This window comes from Plectropomus leopardus, chromosome 6, assembly GCF_026936395.1.
Source record: "Plectropomus leopardus strain MGB_pleo_1.0 chromosome 6, ASM2693639v1, whole genome shotgun sequence".
NCBI lineage: Eukaryota > Metazoa > Chordata > Actinopteri > Perciformes > Serranidae > Plectropomus > Plectropomus leopardus.
Window position 1 is genome coordinate 11,637,888 of NC_142181.1, and position 27,842 is coordinate 11,665,729.

Sequence of the window (27,842 nt, forward strand, 5' to 3'; positions counted from 1 at the left end):
ATTTCAGAGTAAACCAATCAGAGACAGAATAAAGCGGGCTATTTCTTCACCATATCAGGAAACACAAATTTGCGCGCAGTAGTGATCTCAGTTGTATCGAGTTCCCACCCACACACCACATACAGCTGTAAATCGTGATGTCACAACCCCTTTATATAGCATCGAATTTATTAGAAAAATGCTTTAACACTTTAACGTACATCAGCGTGATAATAACCACCTAAAATGACAGAAATCATCTTTGGGAAAAATATATTTGACACATACTTTTGAGTTTAAAGTTTGGCCCATATCTGCTAACATGAAGGGGGCAGGTTATACGACCTACACTGCAGCCTGCCACCAGGGGGCGATCAAGGTGCGTTAGTCTCGCTTTTGGGGAGCTTTCATTTTGTCCATCTTTTTTATACAGTCTATGTGGTAAACGGTCCTGTGGTGTGTGCATTTCAGTGCATGCAAGATCATGTGTGTAAAGATATACCACTGACTAGCTAATCAGTGCACTCATACGGAAGTTGCCGCTTATAAAGTTGTCCTCTCTGCCAGTGGTGCAAAAGTGTTGTTGTGGAAGTATAACGCCCACCCTTTGGTTCCCCCAGTTCTCTCTACTGTTATCTCTATCAGCACTGTTGCCATTGTTTGCTCTGCTCTCGCTGTTAGCAGCATTTACTTCTGATCACCAGCGTCGCCACCTCCTTGTTGAAAGCTGCGTGCAGGCGATCCCTGCTCACTGATAAGCTCTGAATATCGCATACAGCTCCTTTAAAGTGACATTCATCTACAAGAATGTAACTATGTAGATTCGGGAGGAAAATTAACAATGCGAAGCTCATAGCTGCAAACTAACTAAACAAATCAAAAGACACTTTTTAACATTATGTTATTTTTAGTAACAAAGTACTTGTAGTATAATTAGTAGAAAAGGAAATAAATGATGAGCACTGACGGTGGTGGGACTCACTGGTTCCAGGCCTGGCATCGGACACGTCCACCAGCGGTCCAGTGGCCTGGGACAGAGACTGGTAGTGGACTGTGTGGGTCACTGTGGAGGATTTTTGCTTATTTGTTTCCCCGAAGTCATTGTCTGTCAACAGCACGGTGGACCTGTCATCTACGAGACAGGAAAATAAGCAGGAAAGAGGGGAGCGGCAGAGAGGAACAAAAGGAAGTGAAGCAAGAAAACAAAACAGACACATAGAAAAAACAATAATGTCAGTCATAAGCATAATGACTATGTTGACTGATCAGCACAAGGTCTCACATCATATATCTTACCGATTGTCTCCATGGTGTCCCTCTCCTCGATGAGGAGCTGGGCTCTGGGGATGTCGATGTGCATTCTTAATGTCTGCTGCTGCTTGTTCACTGTGTCTGGAGTCCTTGTATTCTTACTGAGGAGATTAATGAGAAAATTTCATTACTTTTCAGCTGTGTGGTTTTGCATTGTATTGCAGAAATGCTAATTCAATTCAGTTTAAGTTGATAAGTAGCTGTAAGGAGGCGAGAGGGACAGCATATCCTGAGTGCAATATATTTGATTTTTACTGATAGGTACTGTAACTCTGGGCTACACTGTGATTTATGTTTGCTGCTTAAAGGAAAACAGCGGGCATAAATTAAAATTAAGCATACATACCTCATCAGCATTTCTGCCAGGCTTTTGGCATCTGTGAAGTCAGCAAAGAGGTAGTTAATACCATAATAGTACTGTCCTAGTTGATAAGCTATAGCGCTAGAAACACTGAACAATCACTGTTAAATTCCCCTTTAAAAAAGGCAAGGAAAGCATGATAGAGACTTTGAAAAATGAACATGGTGCTGTTTGACCTGAAGAGACAACTACACTCTTAATTACAAAAACAAATTTTAGCCTCAGTTTTGGTTTAACTCATTTTATCTGGTTCAGATGCAGCAAAGCGTAAAACAATTTTAATTACATGGCTCTCAAACACTGGATGTGTAGTTTCAACATGTGTGTATTTAGTATGTGAACGTGCTTAAGGACCATATGAAGTGTGGGTGTCTTTTTGTCATTCAGCTAAAGCACATTTTTACTCTGTGAGATACAATTCACACAAAATAAACCATAATTTGATCTTTAACTCACCTCTGAGTCTCTTGAGCCTCTGCTCCCTCCGTCTCCTCTTTAGCACCATGAGCATGATGAAGACCAGCACGGCTACCACGAGAACAGAGGTGATGGTCACCACCATCTTCAGCCCCCCGCTGCCTGACATGTTGTCTGAGATGGGATCTCCTGTTTTCAGCAAAGGGGGGATAGTACCTTCGAAAAAAGACAGTCAGACATTAATGAGGAATTAGACACCAAAAGCCTCATCTGAATGTTCATATGGAGTGATGCAATTTAATCTATTTGTTAGGTGAGGTATGACATCTTCTTTACTTAATACTTGGTTGTTACTTTGCTCATTCTACATGTCAACAAAATAACCATGTTGATATACAACACAATGGCGGAAGAAAAATTAGTTTTATGCAACTCAAGACCATAGGGATAAGAAATGCATAGAAACTAAATTTTGAATACTGATTTTCCACATGCATTCTTTTAATGTGCAGATTTTCTTGTAGCCCCTGAACTCTATTAAAAAAAATCCCATCAGCTGTAGTTCTTCTAGTTGATCTATATGTTTAAAAAGGCAATCCTGGCTGTTCTAAACAAATTAGAAAAGAAATTTAAGTATTTCATTAGCCTCTAATTTGAGCTTTGCTCATATTATCTTTGTAGATAAGATAGATTTGTTAGTATTTTTAGCTATCCATTGATTCCAATTTTTGAACATGGTCACAGCAGCCCAGAGCCTGCCTTAGCACACAGCATATGGTGGAGTGTAATTAAGTACATTTACTCAAGAACTGTACTTAAAAAGGCTACAGTTTTAAGGTATCTGTACTGTTTTTCCATGTTATGCTAGTTTATATTCAACTACATTTTGGAGGCCAATGATCATGAAATGGGCCATTCTGCATGATAAGAACAGACACTTTTGGTACTTTAAGCATACTTCTATGCTCATAATTTTGTTCTTTTACCTAAAAGTTTGAATGCAGGACTTGTAACAGAGTATTTCTACACAGTAGTATTGCTACTTTTACTTAAGTAAGAGATCTGAGTACTTAATCTATCATTGCATAAAGTATAAACAGATAAACATATGTAAACCTGGATTGATAGGTGGATTAAAACTCACCCCTGCTTTGTTGATACTGCTTAAGGGATGTTCACAGGAATTCGATTTATATATTACTTAAATCTGTGTTTTTGCTTTAAAGTTGTATTAAGATTGCCTAGTTCCTCCCCTTTCCTTAATTTCACTGTTAAAATATATTTTTCTCCTCAGTCATAGTGGAGAAGCCTGTGGCTGACTGAAGCTGGGGCACCAGGTTTGTAGATGACTGAATATGTGCTTTTAGTCCCCTGGGCCTCTGAGCTGATCTATAGACCCACCGTCAAACTGACAATAGTATCTATACAAATATGCCCACACACACACACACACACACGCAAAAGCACATCCACTCACACACAACATCGTGACAGGCAGCTTACATGTCTCAGCAAAACTCTTCCAAGGAAATTAATGAATAGTCTGGAGTGTACCACAGCACTCTCACCACCTCCTATCCTTCTTTACAGCTTTTGCACCTCCTTTGTGTATGACTGACACAATCTGTAGCCCAAGGCAAATAAAGCTACACCATGGCCCGTGGAGAATCTGAGGACCGTCCCTGATTTCTTACTGAGCTGAGTCGTCAGAATAACTGTCAATGTGCTCAAAGGCTGACAAAACTGTAGGAAAACTGCAGTCGCTCATCATGCTGAAACACTGCTGCCCCAAACAGTCGCATTAAAGGGTACAAATCTGTTTTAACTTATGTTGTAATGATTTAAGAATAGTCATTTCAGTTTTTCTTATTTCCTCTTCTTTGTGTGTTGATGTGAAACATAGTGGCGCTCTACTTCAAAACGTTGTTAGAAGAACACCTTAAACAGGATGAGATCTGATATTAAAGAACACAAAAAGGAGAAGAAACAAAACCCTTTTTCACTGGTTTTATACCTGTTACTTGATCCATCACATACATGTTATAAGTAAACTAATTAGACTGAGATATTTGGCCAAATTTGGAGTTTGACGAGACATTTCATTATTTTTTAAAAGTTTCTTAAATTACCCCTGAGTTGCTACTGATACTTCTTCTCCATCCTGATCCAATGATCCTCGCTATCTGTACAACGCTGCGACAATCTGTTTAATCCAAACTCACTTCCGTCAGCATTGAGAGTAGCGAAGGTGATCCTCTTTTCTGCTGAGCCGGCGCTGTTGGTGACCTTCATCTGCAGTTCGTACCAGGTTGCCTCCTGCAAGTCGTAGAGGATGTAGCTCTTGGTCAGCGATGTGCGCTGGGCAGTGGTCCAGGTGGCCGAGTCCACTGCGCGGTACTCCAGTATGAAGGAGGTGATTGGACAGCCACCGTTGTTCCAGCCAACCAGGTTGAGCCTGGCCCTGGTGGAGTTGATGCTGGTGAAGAGTTCATGTTCTTTGGCAAACTGCGGCTCTGAGAGAGAAGATGGACAGAGGGTGAAGCTAAAACTTTGACAAAACATCTCACAGTCAGCTGATATGAAAACTTTTGAAGACATAAAGAAGCTCAGAGCAATATGAGTTACAGGGGAAGAGAAGCATTTTTCAACCAAATTTGACATTATTTAGTGTGTTTTATAGACGTTTTGAGTTATGAGTTTTTAGAATCGATGAAAACAAAATTGTATCATGTCATCATATTTCAGTGGCTGAGAAAACAAAGTATTCCCTTGCCATGATTAGCTGTTCTCACAGTGCTGCATTTCTGAGACTCAAAACTCAAAATGTAGCAAACAAAATCAGTTTCCTACCTTTCCCATGGGTCTTAGCTTCAATGATCTCACTGATGCGCCCTGGCCCCACTGCATTCTGGGCCGTCAGGGTGAATTTGTACCAGGTGCCACACTTCAGGTTCTCCAGACGGTACGAACGTTCACTGGGGCTGATGGGGAAACTGCCCCACTGCTCGCTGTTGTCCTCTGAGTACTGCAGGATGTAACCTGGGGAGGAAAATGATGAGACGGGAAGAAGAAGAGAGACAGAAGATTTGCAAAGTGATGAAAGAGAAAATTTTACTTTTATTTCCACATAATTATATAACATTCATACCATACAAAGTCTATTATCTTAAAAAACTTAACATTTTAAAGCAGCCTGGACGTTGACTTATTTAAGATAAAACAAATATTTTCTTTTAACAGTTTACCTCTTCATCATTAGTGGATGTAAGACATTACATAACATGTAGTTTAAATACTTAAGAGAGAATAGCAAGGTTAGCCAAATTTGTGGTGTTGTGACGCTGTAATTCACCAAGATATAAAATTGTTACATGGATGAAAAATGACAACTTTGCAATTATTAGATCCTGAGAGTGTCAGCAGAGGGTAGTTTATTGTTGCGTAAATCAAACATGTTCATCTTCTACACACCGGCTGTTTTAGACCTCAGTTTCAGCTTGTCAGGTTCAGTCGTGACCATAGACTACATAAAAAGAAATTGACAAGGCCAACGTCACTTTCCCCATGACTTTGTTGACAGTTTTGTAGAACTGAGCAATTTGGCCATCGCCATCTTGGTTGTTTTTAAAGCCAGAAATGGTCATATTTGGATCAGAGGGTGGAGCTACAGAGGAGAGACGGGTGGATCTGACAGAGAACTCGAGGACATCGCAATGGTAGTGACTTGTAAATCACAAGGTAGCCACGCCCTAAAGCATACCTTATTTCATTGTCAATGTTACTCTCAGTGGGACCATAATTTACAAAATGAATATCATGCTGTATTTAAGAAGACTTGAAACTAGTGATTGAGACCATAAACTCCTTTAGAAAATGTCTACTGAGGTACTAAATCAAGTGAGAAGTAAGGTCATATTCACAATTGGACTTCATTTTGCAAACAGTGGAGTCGCCCCCGGCTGGTCATTCGAAAGAAGGTGAGTTTAAGGAACGTCTGTATTGGCTTAACTTTTCAGACCTGGAGACATCCCCTTAGTCATGACTCAGTTTTTATTAAAAGAAATAATTCTGCTACTGTATCATGTGTATTAATCAGTTTCTGACTTTAAATACTGTTTAAATACTGTTCTGATCTCAATCCAAGTCATAATAATAGGCAGAAATGTATTTTTATCATTTTTTGTCACCTGACATGGAGCTGTATAACATGGAGGTGTCTGACAGCCAGAAAACATACAAACATTAATCAAGGTAACAAAACTTTACTGCTTACCGTAAATTTTGGGAAATGCATACACAAGAACTAGCCTACCAGTCATACAAATGGCTGAACTAACCCTAGAGAAAACTTTCACAATCATTTACTGCTCCTAACAGGAGTAATGTCATTATTTTTGTAATATTTTAGTAAAATTAAGCAAGCAAGTATATGTTCGCGAAGTGTTGACCTGTTGGTGTCACTAAATAAAAATTCAGAGATCATTAAGATTCAACCTCAGGGCACCATGAATATATTTACTGAAACTCATGCCAATCTATCCAATCATTCAGTTTTTCAGTTATAGTTATCAGGACAAGTTGTGTTGGAGTGCAAGTCTCAGGACAAGCCGACCCACCAACATCGCCTTCCTAGAGCACGCTGCAAGCCTGGCTAAAAATAGACAATTGTAAGCTTAGGTGTGTGTATTTTAGTGATGGATGACGCTGTGAGAAGGGAAGCAAAACAAATATCACAGAGAAGGCATCACAAACAGCTTTTTTTAGTGACTGCAACTCTGAAGACAGGAGCAGATGATTAGGAGCAATGATGAATCACCACAAACAGTCACACTGTGATTGCACTTTCTTTAAGATAGAGCACTTTAATCTCTCACTTAAACAGACCTAATCTTCCCTGCTGCTTTTTAATCTACCTTTTAGGGCTCGAGTATTCAGCCTGAACCACCAGATAATGAGAAACATGGATGCTAGACCACAGAAAAGGAGGAGGTGACATTGGTTATTATAAGGAGCTGAGGGGAGGTGATTCTTTTTATATGAAGCATAATGTATGGAGCTGAAGTACATTTGTGTACATCACATTAAAATGTGAGGAAACTGTCTATTGTGCTGTTTCAGATTCATTCGCAGTATGTGTGTCGTTCTCACCCCTGATAGAGCTTCCTCCGTTGTCTCCAGGTATCCATGACAATGTGATTGATGTGGTGGTAGTCTTGGTAACAGTGAGGCGTGGCTGGTCAGGAGGGACTGAGGACAAACAAGGTTCACAGCATGGTTAGTATTCGTATTAAAACTGCCTCCAGTCTTTCAGTGCCTAATCTGTAACAAACAATATGGTGACCCCTGTTTGGACACACTCCTCCATGAGGTAGAAAAACCATTTAACGAGGATGTTTTGCTTTCTGTCTTTTTGTTTCTTTCTACTCAAAGTTTTGGGAACTGCATGAAAGTCAGGAGGCAGATACCTTTGTGCTTGGGAATCTGGTGATCTAATAAATACATAACCCAACAGTTGTTCAAGTTTCAAGCCCACTCCTGTCAAATTGACTGTGTTTACCATAATAAAGAAATCTGTCACCCAGTGCAACATTACTGCTCCTTAAAGGGTAACTTTGGTCATTTTCAACTTGGATCTTATTTTCCCATGTTTCTGGTCTAAGTGACCAAGGGGAACAACAATTTTATAAATTGGTCTGGTAGCGAGTGAGAGTGCTGCAGCTGACAGTTGTGAAACAGGCTGCAATGTTACCACTGTAGGCAGTTTGCACCTTTAGTATACATCCACTAAAGGCGCTTGTTTTTGCTAGTGACAGACTTAGGTTATCATTATAAGTGTTGTACAACATCATGGAAAGGCTCCCTGCAGAGGTAGACCTTTTTGTTAAAGAGTAAGATCCTTTTTGTTTAATAAAAACAGCTCCAAAATCACCATCACCAAACACACCAGACTCCATTTTAATAAATGGTAAGTTTGGCCTTAATAAAGTCGACTTACTCTCACATCTTACTGGGTGAATTAAGGGTTAATTTCAACAAAAACTGAGTTGGAAAGATGAACCAAGATAGTCTGTGTGAGTTTTGTTTTTTGTCTGTCAACTTTGAATGACTTGTTTTACGATAATTAAATCACAGTTTATCAAATGGAGTTTTGGCAATAGCGATTTCGTGCAGTTTCTGCTTAAACAAAAAGGAGCTTATACTTCAACAAAAAGCTGATCTCTCCATGGACCCTTTCCATAATGTTGTAAGAAACTTAAAATAACAACCTGAGCTGGTCAGTGGCATAAACAAACACTTTTAGTCAATGTTTACTGATCGTGCATAACTGTTAGTTGTGTTAACGTTGAAGTCTGTTATGCAATTACTGGCTACGATGCTCTTGCCCAGCAGTGGACTGATTTCAAACGTTGTTCAAATTAGTTACTTAGACACAAAAAAATGGGGAAATAGTGTCCAGGTTGAAATATAACAAAGTTACTTGACTTGCCTTGGACCTGCAGGTTGAGTGTGATCTCATCGGACCCCCAGTTGTTGCTGGCCACACAGCTGTAGTTCCCAGAATCCTCTGCTTTCACTGTGCGGATGATGAAGCTGCCGTTGCCGTGGACACTACGACGACCGTCCACAAGGACAGGCGTAGGAGTCCCATTAGTGCTGGAGACAGACAGAAACAAAGTTCAATACGTAATTACTTTTGGCCATGATGAAAAGCCATTACATTGTTTGATAATCTATCTGTACTCAGCAGCACTACGCAAATGTTTGTGTACGACTTACTTTCCCTTGAGCCACTTGATGGTAGGAGGAGGGTCTCCAACAGCCTTACATGGTAAAACTATGTCCTTCATCCAGGGAGTGGTCACTGTCCCGTTGAAGGTCAGAATCCTGGCTGGAGCTAAAACACACAAACAGACAACGCTGGATTAACAACATGATCTTTTCACTAAAGTATAAAACTTAATAATAACTGACAATAATCATAGACAAAACAGCTGTCTTTTGTAGGTCACATTCCCCCACATATACAACATGCTAATGTTACTAGCATAAGCCTATGGCATTTTACATTGCAGAAATTAGCTTAGCGGCTAATGGACTTTTCTGCTACTCATAACTTAACCCACTTACTATTATTTATGCTTTGTCTTACTCACCGCTGGTTTAAGTACCTGCATCTCCTGACAGAACAGCACAGATGACTTTCAGTCAACATGTACATTTTTTTAGTCAAAAAATTAAAAAAAATAAAATTGCATCGATTATTCATGATCGTTGCTCATTTAATCGATATATCGATGCAGATTGATGGATCGTAACACCCCTACTAACAACATACTTTTAGGAATGTTACTGTAAATATGTATGTGTTTCATAGAGAAAGAAAATCCACTAACTATTAACTTTGCTATTGTTGACAATAGCAAAGGTTATTTTCGGGCCAGCTTGGTCAGGGTGCTTTACCTTTGGCAAGAGGCTCCACTGTGATCTTCTCACTGTTGTTGCCGTGGCCGGCAGCCGTCACAGCCACCACCCAGATACTGTACTGTCTGTTTCGAGCCAGATTGGGGATCCTGTAGAAATAGGCATCTGGAGACGCTTCAAACTCACTCATGACCTGTGAAACAGAGAGATAGAAGAGATTAATGTACCATTTGGTAGCAGCAGTGAAGTCCAGAGAAATGCCATTTGTGCAAATGGTTTTATTCAAAGTTTCACGTACAATGTCAAGTTTTAATGTTTGGGCTACTCAAGACCACAATCCCTTGATTTGCTGTGACAAAACTGGTTGGGAATTTAGAAGAGATCACTAAAAAATGTTTTGGTATACAAATGCTATTACCATCGGATGCAGGTTAGAGCAGAAGACGATGTATTTCCTGATAATGCCATTGAGTTTGAGCGGAGGCAGCCAGGACACAAACACCACAGAGCTGCTGGATGCTGCAGCCTTAACGCCCGCTGGAGGACCAGGAACTGGGGGAAGAAGAGAACAGAGGAGGGTTTGGAGGAGCCAAGATAAATATTATGAATATGCATGCATATGTAGTTTTTGTACATATCGCTGCATGTAGAAAATCACGCTGAAATACAACATGTGATGTATATGTTTGTTTTATACTCTTGAAAAAGGTAACGAAAATTTTCTGTAATAAGTGGGCAATACATTTTCCTCCACTACACAGCAACATATAACCTTGACTTTTGTGCTACATGCTCAACTTAACTGTACAGATAAATTTTCAGAACATAAAGTCTTCCAGTCACCTAATCCAAAATGATTTAAGAACTTGAAAAAAGCATTGGGTTAAATTATGAGGTCAAGCAAACAGCAGTAAGATTTACAGTAGGGTGAACATAAATTTGATTGTGTCGTTTATGTTATATAAGGTGATGTATCATACCATCCTCTTTAGTGCGGACGTAGATCTGCTCACTGCGGACACCATCTCCAGCGTTAGTGAAGGCTAACACCTGGATGCTGTAGTTGGTGTACTTCTCCAAGCCATCCAGCTCCAGAGATGGCTGATTGGTGGTCACGTTCCTGATTTCTCCCAGTTCTGAAGTGGGACAGAAGACGCATTGGAGATAAACATATTTCACTGCTGGAAAGATGGTCTTTTCATAAAACTGGGCTAACTGTGCAGTAAAATGATGCAAATTCCTATGAAATTGGTGCTACATAAAAAAAAACAGAGGGAAAAAAGCTGTGGCATTTGCTTTTCCTCAAGAGGCAGAAAATCTACAACTACCAGAATGCACTGTGCTGCAACAGGCCGATAAACCGCCCCACTGGTGGGTGACGTAATTCAGCCTAGCTGTTTTGACACAGGAAACAGTTTTGCAGGTCGCCTGGTAACAAACAATCTCTAATTACAGTTAAACAATGCACTAAAATATGTTTCTGAAGATATTCAAGGTAAGAAATGGGCAATACAGTGATACAATCTTGGTTTATATTCAATTAGCACTGCTTAGTTTTACAGTTTGATCTGCTTTGGGCTGAGTTTGAGACAGACAAAAAGGGGCAGGTCTCTCAATTGATGTGCTTCTATATTGCTTATGTCTGAGGTGGCGGGCATACAAAAATGAGTAAGTACAATCTGTAGTTTGAGCAATAGCCCTAGACCAGCAAAAATCTGCTGGATTTTGAGCTATACAATGTTGGTTGAAAACTGGCAAAGAATCCCTTTAATAAACTTGGGTGTCAAAATCAATATGCACTTCAGTACAATGGTGCAGCTTAGTGTCATCACAATGAATACTAAAATCCAAAACAGTTAATGCAGCTTTCATAAGTTATCCAAATACTGGTTACCTGTCATGAAAGCTAAATTATACCCCTGTCTCCTGAGAAAATCATCATGAATGTACAGTACAGGTAACATATAGGAAGCAATCCTCCGCATATTGAAATATTTTAACTATTAAAAAACAGGTATTAAGGGATTTTACTTTTCATTATGGACCTGATTCCTCTCGCCTTTCCTCTACTCCCTTGTGTCCTGTCACTCAGAGCTAAGGCAGTGGGCCTCACTGAGTTATTGCATTGTGAATTATTGATGGAGAGCAGCCAGACTGCAGGGTTGGATCGCTGCTATAAAGCAGGGTATACATTCATGGGAGAAACACAGAAAGCACAAATATTCTGTCTGTGCAGTGCAAACTGTATTTCCACTGTTGATCAGCATGCAAAAAAACAATCATTTTATACTGTCATTTGGCACAAATTGCTTGAAAATCATACATAGTTCACCCATAATGTGAAATAAAATTGTAGGTGAAAAATGTATATTGGAAGTGCACATACGTTGCTGAAAATGACCCCAAAACTTTGAAAAAATGATAGCATTAGATATATAGTAGACAGAGAGGTGAATGTGCTGCAGTCGCCCCTTACTGAGGGCAACTGCTGTTGGTAATTTATCAGGAAGTTTGTAGCTACACAACACCTCCAAATCACAACAGCATATTACAGAATACCACAGCTTCCCCTAGTGGATGAACTCTGACAAGCATTAATGAAAAAAATCAGGTGATGTAACAAATGGGCTTAAATGGCAAACATCTGTGTCAGTCAATAAATCTCATCCATGTTTGGGTGATGTTAATACCTCCGTCAGGCAGGTTGGCCCAGTAGATGACTCTGTACCCCTGCAGGTTTCCGTTGAGAGCCTCTCTGGGCAGAGGCATCCAGGAGAGTGAGATGACCTCTGGGGACTTTGCCACAGCCAGGACATTTTCAGGAGGCCGAGACGGCACTGTCAGACGAACAAAGAGTAAAAAAAGTGTTGGAGTGGAGGGTTAATGCCAGTTATGAAGTGGCAATACCAGTGACTGTCTGTACAAGTACCCTCATGCAGGCAATTCACTGAATACCACAAAAAAATAACTGCGGACACCAAATATTACATCTGGAACATTTTTTTAGATTAATGAAACATTTCTGTGCCATGTCTAACAATGAAACAGCCCCCACATCTTTTTTTCTTCATTACTGAGAAAACCAAATTTTATAACAATAGGAGACATTAGTTAAAAGTGGTGTAGTATTTTTAAAATGACTAAAAGTTTTTAAGTTTTATTATCCATTAATATAAAAACTGCACCCTCAGACTCCCTGGTGAATATTCTTAGTAAACGATCTTAAAAATGCCAAAGGGTATTACGTATGCTAGAAGCATTTGGTATTTTTGCAAATTTAATTGAAGAAATTATTTTTTAAAAAAAACAACAACAACAAAAATCTCATATATTATTTTATCATGAATAATTTGCAAAGAAAAACAGGGCATCAAAAACACGAGGGGGTTTTTAAAATTTTGTAATATTTGCCTACTCCTCAAAGCCTTTTGGTAATACTGAAGCTCAAGTGCCCTTCTGATGTAATTTAATAAATGTCCAGTAGAGGGGAGCCTTTTCACATGAAGTTTTTTTGAGCCATTGCATCTGAAAAGCTTGCAGCAGTCAAACTGCAAAGAGTTCGCAAAAAAAAAAAAAAAAATTATATTAACTTAAAGTGACAGCCCAATAAACAAATTAAAACATCCTCAACAGGGACATATGGATTTGGACCCATGAACGTTTACAGTAAAATATACAGAATATCTGTATAGCACATCTGGTCCACCCACACCCCCTCCTCACCATCCTCCAGGGTTTTGGTGACGACTTGCTGTGAGGACGGCCCGGTGCCTGCTCTGTTTGCAGCCTGCACCACCACGCTGTACTGAGTGAACTTCTTCAGGTTGTCCAGCACAATGCTCTCTGTGGTGTCTCCTGTGGTGTCCACACTGATGATGGTGAACTGGTGGCTCCCACCTGGGCTGTACTCCCTGTAGCCTACCTGGTAGCCGCGGATCACACCGTTCTGCAGGTGCTTCTGAGGAGGCTGCAGGATAAGGATGAGGATGAGGAGGAGGAGGAGGAGGAGGAGAGAGAACGATCAGAAGAACTATAGTACCAGGGGGTGGGGGAAAAATCGATACAGCACAGAATTGCAATATTTGGCATGGCAATATTGTATCAGTCCACGGATGCCAAGTATCAATTTTTCACATTTTATACATTGCTAATGTGAATGTTGATTTAATTTTTGGTAGCTGAGAATAATAAAATCAATTCCCTTTATAGTTCATTAATCCACATTTTAGTGCAATAAAACTGATGATATGACATGACATGATAAAATTAATAATAATAATAATTATAATAATAATAATAATACACACACACACACACACATATATATATATATATACCTCTGTATATAACCTCTGCAGAGTGAAAATAAAATACTTTGCTTTGTTTCTTTACCTTCCAGGAAACTTTGATGCTCTGCGGGGAGGTGGGCTCCAGAGTGACATCCTGTGGTGGGCCATCAGGAGCTGTAAATAAAGCACTCATTCATTATGACCGCATGTTTGAGTTAAAATGAAAAGGATGATGCACCACTAAGAAAAGAAGTTATGTCCCATTCAGTTTCTCTAGATGGTGCTGTTGATTTAAGAATGGATTTTCCTTCATGCTCTCTCTCTCTCATTCAAGTACCTTGCTGTTTCCAACTCGACTTAATGATAATTAAAAAAAAAAAAGTAACATCATCAACTTTAACCTTTAAAATAATGTGAGAAGTGATACATGTTTTATTTAATTTGAAGTTTATGACTTTATTTTAGCAATGAATCCAGTAAAATGGGGCGTTTTAATGTGCTGGTTTGCCTGTGGGGGGATCATTAAAGGCAATAGAAGATAAGTGAACACTGATAGAGCTGACTAAAAGCAACAGTGAACTGCTCTGTCTCCCCAGATATAAAAGATGATGCCCCTCATTTCCAGCAACCATAAAATAATTATGTGCAAAATGACTCAACAGGTTTAAGGGCCAGAAGGAAATGGACACTAAAGCGGAGGAGTTTCTTTCAAAACCAGCCTTTGGACTGAGAGTCAATCCTCCACAGAGTAGGGGTAAAGTACTAAGTTAATAATAGCCAAATTAACACTTCAAAGAGTGGGGTTTGAGTAACGTGAAGTTTTATTTTATGTTCTAGGTAAAATAATTCCAGTTGCATTGAGTTTCTTCCTTACTGTTTGCAGTGTGAAGTACCTTTTCAGTAACAATTGTAGTTTTGAGCAGCTAAAGTAAGTATGAACTCCATACTGAAATTTGCTAAAACTGTTAAAAATGCATTCAAAACAGGGTTGTCATTCCTGAAGGAAGTGTAATGTTTAGCACTGAAATGTGGATGAAAATTAGTAGTAGTGTAGTGTTTAGAGATCACCATGTTGCAGCGTCATGTTTATTCGACTCCGGGTGAAAACCCTGTGAACAATGAACACTGAAGAAGCTCTAATCTGAAGAAGTTTCAGATGGTTGCAGTCTGCAGTCATCACCCCTGGATACCACTAAACCCCCCTAAATTTGACTAACTAGACATTTAACCCTTTGAAACCTCAGCAAATTGGCTTGATTTCTTTCAAAAACATGGTAAAAAGGCAATGAACAACAAAAGAAGAAATGACCTCAAAACTAGCAAGACATTAGTAAAAAGTAGAAGAAAATTACCTGAAATTAAGTTTAAAAAAATAATAAATACATTTTTGGCAAACTTGGCAAAAAGTGCTTAAAAATTATACAATCATTTAACATAATTTAATGTAATAAATACAATTTTTCCCTAGCTTTTTCTTTTCCCTTGACATTTTCCCTAGCTTTTTAAAAAATAATTTCCAAAATTTCTTGCAATTTTTGGAACATTTCTCACCATGATGCTGATTGCCCGTTTTTCCCAATATTTTTGAAAGAAATCTCAACAATTTTCTCAGGGTTCCAAAAGTGAAAAAATACTTGTCAAAGGTGTCTGAATGCAGCACAAGAAAAGTGATGTCAGTCCAGACTTGAAAAGGTTATATACCACACAATAAATTTTGCCTTGTAGTTTTGTGTAATTTCTGACAACCCTGATTTAAAATGTGTTTCCACTGGATTTAGTATTATGCTCAAAAATCTTAGTTACCTGCTTCATCAGTAGTGATAGTGAGCTCGTTGCTGGGGTTGCTGTTGCCGATGATATTCTTGGCGACCATGCGGATGTTGTAAGTGGAGGACGGGTGGAGGTCGATGATCGTGGCCTGGTTGAGCTGCGGTGAAACATCTTTGGTTACCTGGGCTGATAGCCATGACGCTGGAAGGAATGGAGGGGGAAAATAGACTGTGAGGAATGGGCTGTAACATTTTTCATGTATAGATGTCTTGTTGACTGTATAGCCATATCTCAGTTACTGTTATAAAGACATAACAGCTCATTTCTTCAACTTGTGTCTACCTGATTTGTTCTTGCATTCAATATCATATCCTGTGATGGGGCTGTTGCCATCAAAGCCCATGGTCCAGCGGAGAGCTATGGTGCGGTCTTTAACCTCCCGGATCTCCACCTCTGGAGGGTCGGGCGGTTCTGAAGGAAACAAAACAGATTTACAGTGACAGTCCTGAAATAGAAGTGGACGGCAGGCAGACCAGACAGATGTATCGGTTTTACTCAGTCTGTGATTTCCCCAATGGGAGATGAAGGAGAAGACTACAAAGAGCAGGAGTCAAACTGTGCATCAATTAGATTAATAAATAATGAATTAAGTAATAAATGATAGAAAAATTACGACTCCTGGAGGGATTTTTCCTCCAAACAAACCCACTGAAGAAACCATGAGCTGAGCTGAGTCTTACCTTGCACTGTCAGCTGTATGATGCCTCGGTCCTCACCAAAGGAGTTAATGGCGTGACAGGAGAAGAAACCTGAGTCCTCACGAACGGTTGGCATAATCTATGGAGAGACACACCATGTGCAGGGCAATCAGAGGAGGCAGAGAGTCAGTTAAGCACACAAAATTATGTTTTATACTCTGTGAGTTTTCAAGAAGGAGGTTGGGCAGTGGACTCAGCCTCATTGTTCCCCTCTTAGTGAGGCAGACAAACCTTCTTCATCCTGACCCATGCACGCTACTAAATTATAAAGACAAATATTCCATGAGATTTTACAACATTGACTGCATGTACCAATTCATACTGTGTTTTAATAACAAAAATTAAAAATACATACTAGCTAAATTATGTGTGAAAACTGAACGCTACATAAATTGTACGCTAGAGAACTAAATGATGAAAGTATCAGAACACCTTTGCACTCTGCTCATCAAAAAGGGGCATTTCTCCAAAATTATAAAAATGATTAATTGTTTGACCATCGCTTTTCTTATTCTGCTTTCAGAAGCATTTTCACAAGTATTTAACCCTTGGAACCCAGAGCAAATGGATGTGATTTCTTTTAAAAACATGGAGGAAAAGGCTATGAGCAAGTTGGTATGATGTGTTCCACAAATTGCAAGAAATTAGTAGAATTAAAAAATAATTTTAAAAAAATATCTAAAAGGGGGGGTTATATTTATTATTATCAGAAATAAATATTTAAAATTATTTTACAGAGTTCTTAGGATTTTTAAGGACTTCCTCTAGATCATTCCCATCTTTTTTTGTTTTACTTTTGTTGTTTGCCTTTTCCTGTTTTTTGAAATTATTCTTTTCAGGTAATTTTCTTGTACTAATTTCTTGCTAATTTTTGGGTCTCTTCTTTCGTTGCTGAGTGCTTTCTGTCTGTGCCTTTGAAAGAAATCAAGCCAATTTGCTCAGGTTTTAAAGGGTTAAATAACTTATGAAATGTTTAGAAATATTTTGGTCATGCTTCTACATTTAGAAATCATTTGAATATTTTTTGTGTGTTTATCTTGAAAAATAAGTTGAAAAACATGTCTGATTTTTGTATTTTTTCAGATTGATGAAAAAAATTCATTACTTTAACCAAATATTATGGGGTATTGCCTAACATAACATTTTAGTTGAGGTTATACAGATTTTAAACATCATAATAAGGAAAAATATCAATGCAGGCACTGGCAGACCATTTCTATTGCAGAGTTCAACAGAACTGAAAGGAGGCTCTTCAATATTTCACACTCTGCTTGAAGATTTTAAGATGATGTTAATGTTTTTTAGCCAGATTTTTCTGGCCTTACTTATCTTCCCTACTTTCTTTTTCTCTGTTTTTCCATCTTACCATCCAAAATTAGATGTTTGCATGACAGTGAAACTGAGCGCTCACCACCAGTGTGGAGATGACTTCGTCGGCCACCTCTTTGACGGTAACAACATATCGGCTGGTCTCTGGGTTGATGATGCGTTCTTCTTTCTCCCAACGCACCATGATGGGTTTCTCCCCATGAGCAATGCAGCTCATCCTCTTCTCCTCGCCCTGCGTCGCCAGAGTGGTGTTGGGGTAGGAGGTGATCATCGCTGGGACTGTATGGAAGGGACACAAGTTTAGAGGAAGCGAAGAAGAGGAGTAAGAGCAGAAATAACAGGAGGAAATGAAGACTTTTAGTAGAGTAACATCAGACATCACCTTTCTTAACAGAGTCAATTCCTCTTCCACCAAAGACTACTGTAGAAATAATTGCTTTTGTAGTCCCATGTGTTAATCTTTTAATTCCAAAATACACAAAATCAATTTATATTTTGAAAAAACACAGCACATCTGCATTCTCTAACTGTTTCCTGTCTTTTACTGAGATTACTTTTTCTCTTACAATTATGAGAACCATTTAAACACTCCAGGGACCATCATGAACTCATGTTTGAGTCTACCTGTCTCCCACAATACTACTTGAAACGGAGCCCTTCAGGTAAGCCTGCGCCTGCTTTGATAATGACAGCGAGCGGTAACGTGCTGCTTTCTGAGGATGAGGCGGAGGAACGGAGAAGAAAGTGGTGACTCCTGACTGAACTCCCATCGGTCTGAGTGTGGAGCCGGTCTGGCTCTATGCTGTAACTGCACACCAAGCTCATTAGCAACACATCTAGTCTCTGTGTGTGTGTGTGTGCGTACGTACGTGTGTGTGTGTCGTTCAGCAGAATGAGTATCTGTTGTGAATGTCTCTCACCCAGACTACTCACAGTCTGTACTCACACTCACACTGCTCTCATACTCACACTTTCTTTCATTCTGTCTTTTTCTCTCCACTGGCATGAAGCCGTCTCCTGATTATAACACTCGCCGAGACTTTCAGGTGCTATTCATAGTATAATGATCTCTAAAGTGTGAAGCTCCTGGACTGGAATATTAACTTCTGCACGTTGAGCAGACTGGATGAATATGTTAATCTCTATCAATGTGGACATCATAGACATCGTATTAATCATTATTAACGTTATTAAGCAGTTAAAACAGCTCAAATGATCATAGCTGTGCGATGTCTTATAAACTTGAGACAATCTGAGTGAATCAAAGCGCACTAAAATGTGTAGGTTAGGTTTCCACTCAAAGCTCCATGTAACCTGCAGTGTCTCAAACAGCACTCCAACTCTGTTATTTTATTTTGGGGCAGGAGGCCATTTAACGGTGTGCAACAATCAGGCATTGTTAAAACAAGTTTGCTGTGAGTTTTTGTGTTTCAGTCTGTAATTTTCAACCTGCAATATTTCGCATACAGCAATTACTTTTTTGTTGACCACTGCATGTTTTTTTGTTTCTTTTGTGTTTTTTTGTAGCTACACAAATAAAATTATCTTTGGGATTATTTTTTCCAACTGGCGCTCAGCAACATTATGTTAGCTCTTCATGGTTCTCTACTGCAACTTGATTGGATGGTGTCGCATCGATTTAGACAAAGTGAATCTGGTGAATTAAATGTCGACTTGCTGGGGCTGAATAGCATTAATGTTAGTTGATTCAGGTAATGATGAAGGGAAACGAACTGATTAGTGGAACACTCTTTGAATAGCATATGCTTTTATCAACAGCCTTTGTCGAAAGGTATCAAGAATTTTCACACACACACACACACACACACACACACACACACACACACAAAGTGTTACTGATCTTATGGGGCAGTGTTCAGTAACATATGTTTATTAAAAGGTTTATGTAAAAACTTGCTGTGGTGAATACCTTTTCATTAAAAAAGGTTAGCAGTGGAAGCTACACATGGCAAATACTTGTGTAGCCAAGGTCAGAGGCCCTCTCTTTTGAGAAGAGATGCAATATGTGTGTTTGAGTCAGTGTGTGGATGTTCGTACACTCCTGAATATGTGTCTGTGTGCATGTGTATGAGTGTTATGCTGTGCGTGCATATGCATCAATGCGTGTGCTGTGTCTGAAGGGAGCTAAGTGGGCGAGCACAGAGAGCAGAAAAGACTTGTGCTCATGACACATCTCAGCCACACTACACGATAGAGAAAGAGAGAGAGCATGTACCCCTGCAGCGCTAACTATGATCCCTCTCCCTCTCCCTCGCTCTCTCACTCCATCTCCCTCCTCAGGCTCCCACCAGGACAGCGATGATTTAATGATGAGAGAGACCACTTTGATTATTCATACGCAGCAGACAAGTCCGCTGGCCGTGCTGTTGTCTCACATGGACACGCGCATTCAAACATATACAGATGTGCACTGAGAACAACAGATTGTACACACCCATGCACATTAGGAAAAACACAAACAAATACAGAGATACTGGCCTTGCACAATAGTACAGTGTAGGGACACCAATAAGATTAGAAAAAAATTATAGAAATACACAAGCATAAACAAATGCAAACCAAAACAGAAGCAACACACAATACCCCACCACACACTCAGCATTCCCCTGAGTCAAAACAGTATTTGGAGATAACTTTGTAATCATTTGTTTTGGCTTCACACAGGCGCCAGTCTGGTACAGTTAGCTCGTACTAGGAGTGCCAGGAAGGTTAGACAATCACAAGTCAATTAAGTACTTGAATTTATAATGAATCATTTATTATACTGTACTTGTATAAATGGCAAATTGCACTGATGTGTTAAACCTCACCCAATTCTGCAGCCCGAGCACAATGAAAAAGCTTTCTTGTTCTGTTGCTATTTATTATTTCAGTGGTACATACGTATATGGATGCATCTTCAATGTACAGGATGCGCACACATTTGTAGAGCCTGATCGATTCTGAATTTTTACATCTGATTCTTAGATCATTATTTAAGAGGCCAAACAAAAAACTGAGGCTACTCAAGCAGCTTGGTGAGGATGCAGCTGTGCTTTGAGCTAAATGTCAGCTTGCTAACAAGCTCACAATGACAATGCTAACATGTTATTGTTGTGCAGGTATTATGTGGGGCTGCAACAAACACTTTTTTGTTTGTTTTGAAATAAGGAATTGGTACATAAATCTCTCTAAATTTAATATCTGTTTTTCAAATCTGGGTTACATCAACAGCACAAAACACACATGGCAGCTCATTTCGGTAAAGGCAGGCAAAATGCATAGTATGTAATACAATAGTTCTAACGGACATATTAATGGCTTTAAAAACACTCAAGTAAAAAGTAAACGTACACCTCTGAAAAGTGTCCTAATCTAAAAGGCTCCATGCACCAGCTGAGCTAACATCAGGTGCCTATTTTCTTTATTTTGACCTATTTTCATTTAGCCTCTTTCTGATTCATACAATTCTTTTTTTTATATATGTATATAATATCTCACCTCCACACAAACAAACACATACACACAAACTCTGTCAACGTGTTTTTTCTCACAGTACATTTCCCATTTCCTTCTTTGATGCAGGCAAAATCAAAAGGGGGTGCTACTTATATGTGTGTCTGTGCGCCTGTGTGTGTGTACATGCTACCTCAACCCCCGCCCACCACCGACATGATGAAATGTGTCAGACTTGCGACTGCCAACGTTTAAACCTCATCTCTTATTCACTCGCAGCCCCTCCCTCTCCCTTGCTCCCCACACCATCATCCCCTTTCCCACTGCCCCCACGCAGGAAATCGCTGATTTATTTTGCATAGCAACTATGAATTTTAAGTGAGTCCTATTAAAAGAGTCTTCTCAGCCCCTTCTCTAAATGTTATTGCTCCTTAACAGGGGCTATTTTTTCCATCTAAATCTGAGGCCTTGGCAGTGCGAGTTAACATCGACGAAGTTTGTGTTTGCTCATTGAAAAGGCACACAATGACAGAATGCAAGGCTCTGTGTGTTTTTATATATAAAAGAGTATTTCTCATTTACATCTGTATGTATGAGCACATGCTTGTATGAATATGCATATATGAATACATCTGTCCGTGACCTTGTGTGTGTGTGTGTGTGTGTAAATGCTAAATGTTCATGTATTCAAGATGTGCTGTAGACTGCGGTATCTAAAATGTTCTACAATCTTCACCGATCTCGGTCGTGCTTCGGTGGCCCGAGCCGAGGTGAGGCTACTCACTCACTTCCTCCTCATCTCATCTCTATGCATCTACCGTGCAGCACTCGCAGGGCCCCAGGCTAAACCTATTCTTTTTGATAGCCCGTAATTGCTTGGTTGATGTATATTTTTTAATATCCAGCGATATTACAGGGGCCTGGTAATAAAACACAGGCGGGTAAAGGAGAAAGTGTGAGTTTGAAGAGGAGAGACAAGGGAGAAAGAGAAAGCTGAGGGGATAGAAAGGGAGGGAAACAAAGATGGAGAGACACAGACAGGAGGTGAGAGACTGAACAGTGAGGAGAATTTATTCTTACAAAGAGGGTTTAAATGTTATATAATAAAACCAGACGCACCATTTGAACCAAAAGTGGCTTCGCACAACATCTTTTGCCTGGAAACTGGCACTTCTTCACTCCAAGTTACCACATTACCTTGTTGGTGAAACTATTTAAGCGTTTGCAGATTAAATTAGATCTTAAAAAATGAGTTAATTGATCTCAGAGGGGAAAATTTAAGTGCTTATTATTTAATGGGCAATTAATTGCTCCAGTAAACCAGTTCGTATTTGTCACGTTTCTTTGTTCCTGATGGTACATAGCAGAGGTAGAGAAGAGCAGCTTTTCATTTCTAGGCAGCGATCATCCATTTTGCCAGTTACAATAACACATGCTGGCAGATTTTATGAGTTGTAGCCATAGACTATATGAAATAATGAACGAAGATACTGTGAAGTGGTTTGTTGACTCCGGTTTTAAAGCCTTGCTTTTGACACTTTGGCAACACAATTCTTGGATTTTTGGAATATATATAGACTATATTCAGACGAGAGGGTGAACATGACAGAGAACTGACCAAACTCACAATAATCCACTCTACAATACATCATACGTTTGTACATGAATACGTGATCTACCTTATAAGTAATGAATTTCATCCTTTACCCCAAACTTCACTGCCACTATTTAAACCTATTTCATAGCTAGCTAAGTGCTAACATAGTATTTTCTTCAAGGTTTCCCCTTCCAGATGAAGGGGCAAAGGGGCTGATCATGACATAACCTGTATGTATGTAGGAGTCATGCAGCTAGTAGGCGTGTCACATAGCTGCTCCAGTCACAGCATTATCTAATCGCACTAAAAAGACACAACGTTGTTTTTGTACAAGCAGAACTATTCCCCTTTGTCGTTTTACAGGATTTGCTATGTTGACATTGATTTAGAAAAACGACTAACAACAAAAAATGCACAGAGACACAGAGAAGAGCAGCACAGGCTGATGTAGACAGATTTAAATATATGGTGCAATACTTTAATATTCAGCTGGGAATAAGACTATTTTGTTAGAAGAGTTATTCAACGGTCCTAAAAAATTATCTGTGAATGATGAATAAATGTATTCTTTGTTGTTGGCAATGGGGGATTAAGACACTTGGAGGACACACACAGCTGCAGGCAAATGAACAAGGGCATAAAATGAAACAAATAATGTGTTATTTATCTTTTTAATCTCTCTCTCATCACTGAAAATGCACGAAACAAGGACAGCTAGAGAGTGCAAATAAAGCAGAGAAACATGCAGACTGTTCTTCCCTTGAGCCCCTTCGTCAGCTTCTAATTGAAGTATTGACGGATTTAAATGAGGCTGAAATGCACTCAAGAGTTCCAGCATCTCATAACACACACTCGCACCCACACACACAAAATCGCACATGATGCATGCAAGCAGAATAACACAATGCAACATGAATGAAAACTCAAATAAGATAATAATAACAGACCTGAATGCAAACAAACATGCCAAAAAAAAATTACGCCTACTGTATACATGATAGCAATCACACTGTATGCTTAAAAATGAAAAGAAACGTGTACACGCACAAACGGACATTAAATGAACATGAGAGCATTGGTGCACAGTAATGGTCTCCCTTTTTTCAAAACCACTCATGTGAGTAAGTACACTTTTACAGAAAGCATCTTGAGTGTACGAGTACAGTTTGGGGTTTAAAGGGCATGAAATGTGATCTATTGATGAGTGACAAGCATGCAGCTGAGCCAGCATGTAATGACTGAGCAGCCAATGGAAGCAGAGGAAGGACAGCACGTAGTATTATCAAAGGCCAGAAGAATGTACAGCTGTTTCCTGTAATGTGGATTATTTGAGCTGTGAAGATGACACGTCGATGCTAAGTGAATCATAAATGACTTGGAGGTTTTAAATGACACTGCAGGAGAGATTTAATTTAGGAGTAAATGGATAGATGGTAAAAAGAGAACTGTGCTCACATGTATTTAAACCACATTCACTGTGCTGGTGATGACATGAGCTGGTGATGTCATGACTGCATGGTTAGCACAGTAGTGACATCAGTGTTTCTGAAGAAAAGCAGGTATAAGCCAAAACACCAGACCAGATACTGAGGCATTACAGTTACATTTTATGATAACTATGGCAAAAGATTACCAAATTTTCAGCAGATACACTAACACATTTTGGTATCCAGTGTTTTTTGTGGTATTTAAAATTTATGGTGCACTAATCTATATCATCACAATGTAACCTATTAATTAGGTTAGACTTTAGCTTTGAATAAGTCATACTGGCATGATAGAGTTCAGTAGATACAGTATAAACCTATAATGAATAAATGCAGTTCCATTTATATGTATTTCTCAGTAATATACATTAAATACATTGTATGACAAAATACCTTGCTTGCTTGTAGTTTTTTTTAGTTGAAATAAATAAAAAATGTCTTTAAAATCAATGTTTAGTGTTTGGAGTAAGATGTGCTACTGAGAGTTAAGTGTGGTAGTGCTGCAGCCACAGTGTTTGCTCTCTGCTTGGTAGAAAATGGAAGAAAAAAAGGTTAGTACAGCCATAGGTCAACTTGCTGCATAGCAACCGGGTGCTACAGTCAGCAAACTGACCTATGAAAACACAGAGAGCATGTTCTTCTCAGAGCCTGCCGCTGGAGCACTGACAGACTCACACAGTGGCAGCTCCCAAATTCGTACACTGCAAGGCTTAATTACAGTGACACATGGGTATCCACGGCATGCCAGCTGATATTAATGATAACAAGTGCTGACTTTTCCAGAAGGAGAGTTCTAAACAAATTTTGTTGGCTTTCCTTTTTTGCACAGAGGTTGGAAGTCATGGTCAGTTATAACTTGCATCCCATCACTGATAAACTCCAGGTTTATCGTGTCTTCGTCATACATGTAGTCACGTTCTTCTATATAATGCATTTGTTTTGTATATATATCAGACAATGCGAAAGAGATAGAGAGAGAGGGAGGCAGAGACAGAGAGAGGACTGCCCGTCAGCGGGGCTCCTTGTGCTCCAGTTTTACAACAGTAGCACAGGGATAATAAGCCCCACTTGCATCTAAGCACCATGAGGAGCCACTCCTAGCTCTATAGGGAAGCTACATGCTAATGCTGCCTGAAAGCAGGGAGACCTGTAGTCGGGGACATTACCATGCAAAGCACTGACACAAAACCTTTATATATTTTTGTATGAACAGAACAGGACGACAAGCTGTATGCATACAGATATGTTTGTGCATAAAAATGTTCAATAACTTCTGGTCCTTTAGCATAACTATGAGCATGGACACAAGCATAACCTCCAAAAGTTCAACACATGTATTAAAGGTCCTGTTTTTGTCATCTGCCATGCAAGGAAGTCAGGATCATTACAACTTTAAAGAAATGTATCACCCATTGTTGATTGATTGATTGTTGCTTGCAAACCAATTTCCCAATGGGGACAAATAAAGTATCTATCTGAAAACACTAATGCATACGAGTAGTGCACCTGGGCAAGAGAGTGTGTTTGAACTCTGTGTGTATTCATGTATTCCATTGAGCAGAGTTCACTTGCATGTGGTTGCCTAGGCACGCCACTTGCCTGTGCACGAGTGTGTTCATGCAGAAGTGATTAAAATAGTAAGGTTTGATTGACAATGCATGTGTTTGGGAAGTACTGTAATACTGTACTGCAGACTTTGTAATCGGATGTTTTGATGTAGTTTTGCTGTTGTTAAACACGGCCCCAGTTACTTCAATCCATCAAGAGTGTTTGCTGTATTTGGAACCTTGTTCACTACGGAGGCATGTGAACAAAACTAAATTTTCTTACAAATTCAACATAACACAAGGTGACTTACTGTTATACAAATGATCATTTTGTAGGTGAAGTATTCCTTAAATCCTGTGCTTTATTTACAAAGAGGTTTTTTTTACGAGGTAGTCTGGCCAATGTTGCTTGGGATGGATCTGTAACTCTTAAACTCAGTTGGTTAACCATTTTTACTGTTTGTGTATTAAATCTGCTGATGTGCATCTCCCTTCCTTCCATTCTTTTACAAAATTAATGTCTGGCTGATCAACTTTAAGAGGAGTGATGTGGTCTGTAAAATCCTGCAGCTGGGAATTCTTATGTCGGCTGCTTGTCACTGTTGCACCAACCCAGACATTAAAATACACAATGATTACTGCCCATCAGCTCTTATTGATCATGCATTTGATGCAGGCTCTTACTTTTGACGGTGAGGTACATGGACTTGCTGACATCAGCTCCCACGTCGTTGCTGACCTTACACAGGTAGAAGCCGCTGTCGTCCTCTAGCACGTGTTTGATCAGCAGTGAACCATTGCTCAGCAGCTGCACACGAGAGCCACTGTTCAAAGGAATGGGCTGAAACTGGGGGACGCCCGCACCTGGTGCAAGTAGAAAGAGACAAGACAAAGGAGAGAGAAAACAGTCAATGATGAGAAAATAAACATTTAGATATAATACCCCACTCTGTATGAAGCCCATACCTCGTGTTTAAATGTACACAAATATGTTGATCTGTAATTTTCAGCAGAGACAAAGATGCATAATACTAAAACGGGATACTTAGCAGTAAGCTGACCTCCAGTTTGTCAGTGTGTGTATGTGTGTGAGTGTGTACGTGCGTGCGTGCATTTATTTGACCATGCGTCTGTGTTTACAGATTTGATGACAAAGCCTGTCAGATTTAGGAAGGATTGTAAACATGTTTCTTAACACCAGACCTAAATCCTTAAACCGCCAAACAGCTGCTGAGCACAGTGAAGCAGGCCGAGCTGCTGGTGTGATGCAATCAGAACAGACATAATGCTCATGTTTAACAAGACAGCAGATTGGTGCAAAGGAACAACAGGCAGAAGGAGAGAGAAGAGAGCAGAGAGGCCTGGCATCGCTGCCGGCCTTCAACACTGAGACGAGCCAGTGAGATTCAAAAATGTTAACTGTGGCTATATGAGGATTTTTTATGACTATTTATTTGTGTGTTTCAACTCTCTGGGTTTATCCTTTGCATTATGTTTGTTGAATTACTAGATCCAGAAGAAATAGTAATAGCGACTACATGAAGGGCCTTGGTTAAGGACAGACTAATCCTAAAGGCATGGATTTGTCTGTTGAACACATCGAGTAGTGCTCTGCACATGTCTGTTCTCAATTCTCAAAAGTCCAATACGAATGACACTTGATATCCATCACTGAAGCATCGCTGAAATAATTGAACTTGGCATCTCTGACATAATCTGGCCTGCTGCCTGTGCGTAATTAATACCTATCTTTTTTAATAGAAAATGATATAATCACTCTTGTTCTATTGTCAAACAATACAGTATCTCACTCTGCAATAGCAGCCTTAAATCTGCAGGAAATGTCACTGACGATAAATGTTGAAGCTAATGTCTTTAGAGCGACCTGCTCTCACAGTGATGAAAGCACTGTATTCCACCTTGCTCATGTAGTATTAAACACATGTGTGCACTGAGCCAGACGTTGCATTAGCTCGTGTTAAAGTTAGCGTGTAGAGATTAGGCTATTTAGTGAGCTGTGGGTTTTTGCCTTTTAATTAAAATGCAGTCAAGTGGCCGTGGCTAGCAAAGGGTCAAGTGGCGACTTTGTTTCTGCTCCCCTGGCTCTGACGGAGAGAGG

The 27,842-nt window shown here is 39.5% G+C and overlaps 1 protein-coding gene across 6 annotated transcripts in view; it reads right to left on the reverse strand.

Annotated features, from left to right (window-relative positions):
- dscamb (Down syndrome cell adhesion molecule b) overlaps nt 1-27,842 on the reverse strand; it is a 156,430-nt gene that overhangs the window by 9,395 nt on the left and 119,193 nt on the right. For 3 of the 6 annotated variants that reach the window (XM_088078769.1, XM_088078768.1, XM_088078765.1), the window contains 20 exons: nt 26,408-26,587; nt 17,719-17,915; nt 16,290-16,386; nt 15,892-16,020; nt 15,583-15,750; nt 13,883-13,953; nt 13,214-13,457; nt 12,181-12,327; nt 10,471-10,626; nt 9,903-10,042; nt 9,530-9,683; nt 8,846-8,963; nt 8,556-8,722; nt 7,217-7,315; nt 4,919-5,107; nt 4,291-4,581; nt 2,108-2,284; nt 1,637-1,667; nt 1,276-1,391; nt 947-1,111 (listed from right to left, as the gene is read on the reverse strand). In XM_088078769.1, coding sequence (XP_087934895.1) covers nt 947-1,111; nt 1,276-1,391; nt 1,637-1,667; nt 2,108-2,284; nt 4,291-4,581; nt 4,919-5,107; nt 7,217-7,315; nt 8,556-8,722; nt 8,846-8,963; nt 9,530-9,683; nt 9,903-10,042; nt 10,471-10,626; nt 12,181-12,327; nt 13,214-13,457; nt 13,883-13,953; nt 15,583-15,750; nt 15,892-16,020; nt 16,290-16,386; nt 17,719-17,915; nt 26,408-26,587 — 3,036 coding nt within the window. The remainder of the gene's footprint in view (nt 1-946; nt 1,112-1,275; nt 1,392-1,636; nt 1,668-2,107; nt 2,285-4,290; nt 4,582-4,918; nt 5,108-7,216; nt 7,316-8,555; nt 8,723-8,845; nt 8,964-9,529; nt 9,684-9,902; nt 10,043-10,470; nt 10,627-12,180; nt 12,328-13,213; nt 13,458-13,882; nt 13,954-15,582; nt 15,751-15,891; nt 16,021-16,289; nt 16,387-17,718; nt 17,916-26,407; nt 26,588-27,842) is intronic. The other 3 variants (XM_088078766.1, XM_088078767.1, XM_042486543.2) reach the window with 3 other exon arrangements.